This window comes from Myxine glutinosa, chromosome 1 (assembly GCF_964187855.1).
Source record: "Myxine glutinosa chromosome 1, kmMyxGlut1.1, whole genome shotgun sequence".
Taxonomy (NCBI): domain Eukaryota; kingdom Metazoa; phylum Chordata; class Myxini; order Myxiniformes; family Myxinidae; genus Myxine; species Myxine glutinosa.
This window is the reverse complement of record NC_136261.1, coordinates 344915613-344922428: the sequence shown is the minus strand read 5'-3', so window position 1 is coordinate 344922428 and position 6816 is coordinate 344915613. Positions and strand designations below refer to the sequence as shown.

At 40.1% G+C, this 6816-nt stretch overlaps 1 protein-coding gene across 1 annotated transcript; it reads right to left on the bottom strand.

Moving 5' to 3' along the window:
• Positions 1 to 1875: 1875 nt before the first annotated feature.
• On the bottom strand, positions 1876 to 3319 carry LOC137418742 (beta-2 adrenergic receptor-like). Its single transcript, XM_078780695.1, has 2 exons — positions 2633 to 3319; positions 1876 to 1893 (listed from the first exon to the last, which is right to left on the bottom strand). Exons 1-2 carry the CDS (start codon positions 3317 to 3319, stop codon positions 1876 to 1878), a joined length of 705 nt encoding a protein of 234 aa, XP_078636821.1.
• Between the last annotated feature and the right edge of the window lie 3497 nt (positions 3320 to 6816).

The window sequence follows — 6816 nt, the reverse complement described above, 5'->3', positions numbered from 1 at the left end:
CATCCCGTACCCCTTGGCTAATCACTGACAGTCAAAACGGCTGTTCAACAGCTGTGCTATGAAGTGACCAATGAAGGTTCAAGTGACCATCCGTGACCGTTTTGTCGGACAGTGAGGACACTATTGTCCACAAATAAGTTCACACATTTACTACACGCAGTGTTATTGTTGATATTTAAAGGTTTCAAAGGTGGTAAGTTTCTTTTGCGTTTCAATATATATATATATATATATATATATATATATATATATATATATATATATATATATATATATATATATATATATATATATATATATATAAATTTATATATATATACATACACCAGTGGTCAAAAGTTTTAGAACATCTTAGTTTTTCGAGTTTTTATTGAAATTTATGCAGTTTAATGTCCAGTGAATAAGCTGAAATGGTACAAAGGTAAGCAGTAGACTGCTCGAGGTTTTTTAAAGTTTAGGGCAGCAAAAATGGGAAAATAATGTAAATTGCACAGTTATATTGCACAATAATGTAAATTGCACAGTACATGCATATATATACATACATATATATACATACATATATATATATATATACATGCATATATATGTATACATACATATATATACATATTTTTGATTTACTGATTCATCAATTAATCGATTAATTATTTTATGAATTTTTTTCCTGAGGTCAAGGTTTTTTTGAATTGTTCTTTTATAGTTTTTGCATACTGAATTATAAAATGTAACTCATTTTGCTCAATCAGGTCAGGTTTTTATGCTATCTCAATTTCAAAAAAATAGATAATTCGAAAATAATTATTATGAAATTAGCGGGTTTTTTTTTTTTAAACAGACTTACATTTTAGCCAAGTGTTAGCCAAGCTCTATATCGTAAACAGACACAACATATTTCTATTTATGATTTTCATTACTGTTTATCAGCATGCATGTTATGTGCAAGAATGACTCAAACAAGTTCTGCTATATCCGTGTGTCACGATGTCAGACCGACAGTCAAACATCACAAATTTGTGAGGAAAAGCTATCACTCTACTTTGGAGTTAAACTTGGTGACCAGGACAAAGCCTTTTCCCCTCACATATGCTGCAAAACGTGCGTTGAAAGTCTGCGGCGCTGGAGCCACAAGAAGCTAGAGTGTCTACCGTTTGGTGTCCCAATGGTGTGGAGGGAAGAAAGAGATCATACTACTTACTGACTGTTATTTCTGTATGACAAACCTACAAAGTAAGTTAGTATAAATTTAGTATGGTTTTCATTGTATACTTACAAAAATATGCCTGACAATATATGAGATATGTCTTTATCTTATCTTTATCTGTTTCCTTTCAGGCATCGCACAACTTTCTGTCAAACGCTCTTGTGAATCCGCAGAAGATTATATTTCCGCCTCTGCACATCAAGCTCGGACTAATGAAGAATTTAGTCAGAGCACTCAACAAAGAAGGACGATCTTTCACTTTCCTGAATCAGAAATTTCCACTTGTCAGTCTGGGCAAACTGAAAGCAGGTATTTTTGACGGCCCCCAGATCAGGGAGCTCATGAAAGATGCTCAATTCGACGAAAGTCTGGAGGACGATGAGATCAATGCCTGGCTCCTCCAAGTCCATTGTCACGAATTTTCTGGGCAACCACCGAAGTCCAGAGTACGAACGTGTTGTCGAGGAGCTCCTGCAGAGCTTCCAGGCTATTGGTGCATGCATGTCCATAAATACGCATTTTCTCAGCTCGCATTTAGATTACTTTCCAGGAAACTGCGGTGATGTCAGCGAGAAGCAAGAAGAGCGCTTCCACCAGGATATTCGAGTGATGGAAGAGAGGTACCCAGGGCCGCTGGGATGTGAACATGCTCGCGGACTACTGCTGGTGCCTCACGAGAGACGTTCCAGCTGTGGAACACAGACGAAAGTCTTTGAGAAAGCCCTTTCTTCCACATTAACTGTACTCGTGTACTATTTTTTATATACTTTGTACATTTTCTGTCAATTTAAGTCTGTTTAAAAAAAATAAACTTGCTAATTTCACAACGATTATTTTCGAATTATCTTTTTTTTAAAATTGAGTTAGCATTAAAAACCTGACCTGATTGAGCAAAATGAGTTACATATTTGAATTCAGCATGCAAAAATAATAAAAGAACAACTAAAAAAACCTTGACCTCAGAAATGACGCAGACCAGTGTTATTGCACACCTCTCCCTCACAATACAGTCTCTATGAGCTGCAGGGTGGTATTGCCGGGCGCCTGAGGTGCCCCGGCAATGCCGCGCTGGAGGATATTTAATTATTTGGCATGGGGGCGGTGCACTTTGAATGTATCTGTACTTGTTATTTTCTGAGTTTAAAGGATATATTTAGTTCTGAATCAAAAAGAAAGGTTCTGTAATATTAACAGTGAAATAAAGAATTGTGGAGATCAAATACTTTTGTCAATTTCAACTTATTCTTTGAAAAAAGTGCAAAGGTGCAAATATTTTTGGCCACGACTGCATACATACATATACATATACATATACACATACAAGACAAGAATAGCTGTTCGTTTGCGGTTATACTTTCTGAAGGCAATGTATATGCTGAATATAAATTTAACATTGTAAAGATTTGGAAAAGAAAGTGGAACTCTTACCTGCCGATTGGCTTCCTTGAGCACTCGCGAATATACTAAGATCATCAATACCGCCGGCAGGTGGAAGGAGAGTATGTTTGAGATGATGACGTACTCTATGGTGGGGATAATATTGCAGGAAGTTGGGTTTTCATACCGCGCCAATGCTTCAGGTTGTTTTGAGCGGTACCAGTTGAATTGGATTGGAAAGAAGGACAAAGTGAGGGATACGATCCACACAGCAAGGACAGCATAAGATGCTCTTCGCCGTGTAACGAGGGATGGATATCGCAGCGGCATCGTGATGGCAATGTAACGGTCGAAGGCGATCACACACAGACTGTTGATACTCGCAGTTATACTTGTGACATCGATTATGAATTTAAATTTGCAAGCCTGACGTCCGAAGGGCCATGTGCTTCCTTCAATAATTTGCATTGCAGCTAAAGGCATCTCCACCGTCCCGATGAGCAGGTCCGCGCAGGCGAGCGAGGAAATGAAAACACTCAACACCCCCTTCATGAGATGTTGGTAACGCTGTATAGAGAGGAGAACCAGAACATTTCCTCCAACGGTGATGGTGGTGATGAAGGAGAATGTGATAAACAAGATGATGTACGAAGCATTTGATAAACCAGAAGTATCAGTCGAGTTGTTTCCCATTGTCATTGCTTCAATATTTGCTTTTCTGTAATCACCCAGCCTCATTTCTGGTCTTCCTAATTCACTAAAAACTTGTAATATTTGTTATCTTCAAACAAAATTAAAACGAGTATCACATTGACAACATTACTGGAATAACATTACATTTTCAGCTATATATTTCTTATGTCTCATAAATGTATGGTGGGAATGAATTATATTTGTTCATCTTGCACCAATTAACAACCCCAAGTGTGGTTTTTTCCCCCCTTGAGGTGAGCAATAGAAAAATCAAGCTAATGTTTTTTTCCCCACAGGATCCAGCAGGATATCCAAGATGATCCCAAAGGAATTACATGCTGCATGATCGATGGACTGTGTGAACCAACTGAACTAATCACCGAAGTTGGACAGAGGTTATGTATTCACCCCTGTTTGTCTGTCGGTGTATGAGTTGGATATCTCAAAATATTATGGACCGTTTTTGGACAAAACGTTGTGGACATGTTGGTTGTGTGAAAAATTGGAGGTTTATTCGATTTTGGTGAAGATCCCGATTCAGATATTAGAATTTGAAAAGTGAATCTTCACCATTGAAAGATATGACCAAGAATGATGATATATCCACAAAGCAAGATATTTCAAAATGGCGTAGATGGGTTATGACAACATTTGGTGGATGATTTGATTCGATTTGGGTTCAGGTCCTATCAGTGGGATACAAAACCGAAACTGTTCAGCCTGGCGGATGTATGGGCTTTACTGAGTGCTGTTCTACTTACCCTGCACACTCGAAACAAAAAGTGGGGTTAAACAATTGGATCTCTTTCTGTCTGTCCGTCCATCCATCTACAAATGTCAGTTTATGATCGAAGAACAACTCGATTACAATTCAATGTAGTATTAAGACCTGAATCGGAACATGAATCGGAAAACAAATCTGCAGTTTAACAGTACTTTGCCTCTGAATTCATCCCAATCTTGCATGCGCTGGAGAGGAGAGTTTGGGTGAAGGTGTGTGTGTCTTTGTGTGTGATCTCCGTTTGCAGGTTTCAGGAGGTGGAACGGAGTCCACCCAGGACCGAAAGTGTCCATATCCACTTTGGTAATGGATCATGGTTCATGGACCAAGCTGTTCAACTTTTTCAGAGTTTTGTTCCAAAGGCTCTTTTCAGGATCGTTACCGAACCGCGAATTGCCTCCAGTTGTAAATAATTTGTGGTAATATTCCCAGGAGTTAAAATCTCGTTGAGGTTCTTCTTGATCATTCCTGTTGCTCCAATTATCACTGGTACAATTTCGATGCTCTTCTGCTTCCAAGATCTCTTGACATCATTTTTGAGGTCCTTGCTTTTGGTCATTTTCTTGATTTCTGCATTTCGACCAAAATCGCTGGGTACTGATATCTCAATCATCAATGCTATATTTTCCTCTTTGTTTCTGAGTACTGTTATGTGCTCCTCCCCAAACCCCCTGGTCACGGTGTGCCTCCAAGCCCCGAGAGGAGTCACGGCAGAAAGATGTGTTATTCTGTATGTCAAAGATCAATGGTGAAACCACACCAATTGTTACCAACAAACAAGTATTGTATTAAAATCACACAAGAATAACAGTACAACAACAATAGTAATCAATTGTACAACCAATATATATTTCCTATGATGGTACCATCAGGTTCGAACAATAAAACTCACTGTGCTCCAAGTGAGCGAAAAGAGAACATTCCCAATGTGTCTTTCCCGGCTTCAAGCCAAAGTTGAATCCGGCTTCAAGCCAAAGTTGTATTCTGGCATCAAGCCAAATTCATATTCCGGCATCAAGCCAAATTCGATCCACTCCAGTGATCGTCCGTATGATGTCGTATCGAGACCAGAATTCCGTTGGGTTGACAGAGACACTGCCAAAGATGGGCGAAGGTGTCCTCGAGAAGCGACGGGGAAATCACACCTTTAGGTATAGACGTTTGACGGCTCTCAATCGGCGAACCACAGATTTCCCACCCCAAAAGCCACGTTACACACACACACACACACACACACACACACACACACACACACACACACACACACACACACACACACACACACACACACACACACACACACACCAGATTAACTTCTGAATGCGGTGAAAATGGTTGAAGCGGTGAAAAACCTTGAGCAAACCGCGTGAGGCAAAATGGCCGACGGCCCGTTCTCGAGGCGTAACGGCACTACGATGATTCTCCTCGGAATCAACCGCAAAACCTGACACGCAGGTTGATCTGTCACAGCGATAACAACTCTGTCGCAGGAATCCCTGTCCCGGGAAACACGAAGTTCACTCGTGACCCTCGTTCGCCAATCGTTCGCTCCAGACCTCGAAGCAGCAAGGCTTCTTGTCTGACTCACTCGCTCTGCCTTCTCCTCCTTTTCTTCCTCTTCTTCATCGTCCGGTTCCGGTTTCATTTAAAACATTAACTTTTTTACCTTTTGAAAATAGTAATCTCATTTTCCCTTAAACGACAACAATAATAGTACATGGGATCAAAAATGTTTACAGTGGGTGAAAACCACAACAACGGAAATGACGAATCCATAACACTTCCCCCCCCCTCAAGAAAGAAAGTTTGAACATAGTGAAAACTTTCTTTGCAGGCAAAAACTATTTTAACAAACAAAAGTAAAACTCACACCCAAATTATCAATTCACGTGAGCAACAATAATTAATATTCACTAAAATAAAGCAACAAAACTTCCAAACAACCTACAGAAATTTCCAAAGTTAGTTCACTCAGGACAAAGCATCAGCAGCGACATTGTCCCTGCCCTTTACATGCTCAATTTCCAAGTTGAACTCATGCAAAGTCAAACTCCATCTCATCAACCTCTGGTTTTTATTTTTCATTTTTTGAATGAAGGTTAAGGGGTTTTGATCAGTGAAGACTTTTATAGGAAAGGTAGTAGTTCCCAGATACACCTCATAATGCTGAAGCGCTAGCAGGAGAGCAAGGGTCTCTTTTTCCACAGTGGCATAATTTGCCTGATGTTTGTTAAACTTTCTGGAGTAGTAGCACACCGGGTGATCCACTCCATCCTCTTCTTCCTGTAATAGAACTGCCCCAGCCCCCACATCACTTGCATCAATGGCCAACTTGAAAGGTGCTTGAAAATCCGGGCTGCTAGGACAGGAGAGCTCATTAATATTGCTTTGACGTGGGCAAAGGCAGCCTGACATTTGTCATCCCAAACAAACTTGGTCTCTTTCCTCAGCAAATTCGTTAAAGGGGCTACCACATCAGAAAAATTCCTGCAGAACCACCGGTACCAACCAGCCATACCCAAGAATCTCATAAGCCCCTTCTTCCCTTTTGGAACTTGGAAGCAATCAATGGTTTCTATCTTGGCTGTCACTGGCTGCACCTGACCCTGACCTACTACATGGCCGAGGAACACCACCTGTGCTTTTACAAACTCACTCTTAGATAAGTTGATGGTCAACCCTGCCTCGGTCAGTTTCTTGAAAAATGCCTGAATTTGTTTAATATGATCTTCCATGGTCATAGTGTGGATGACGACCTCAT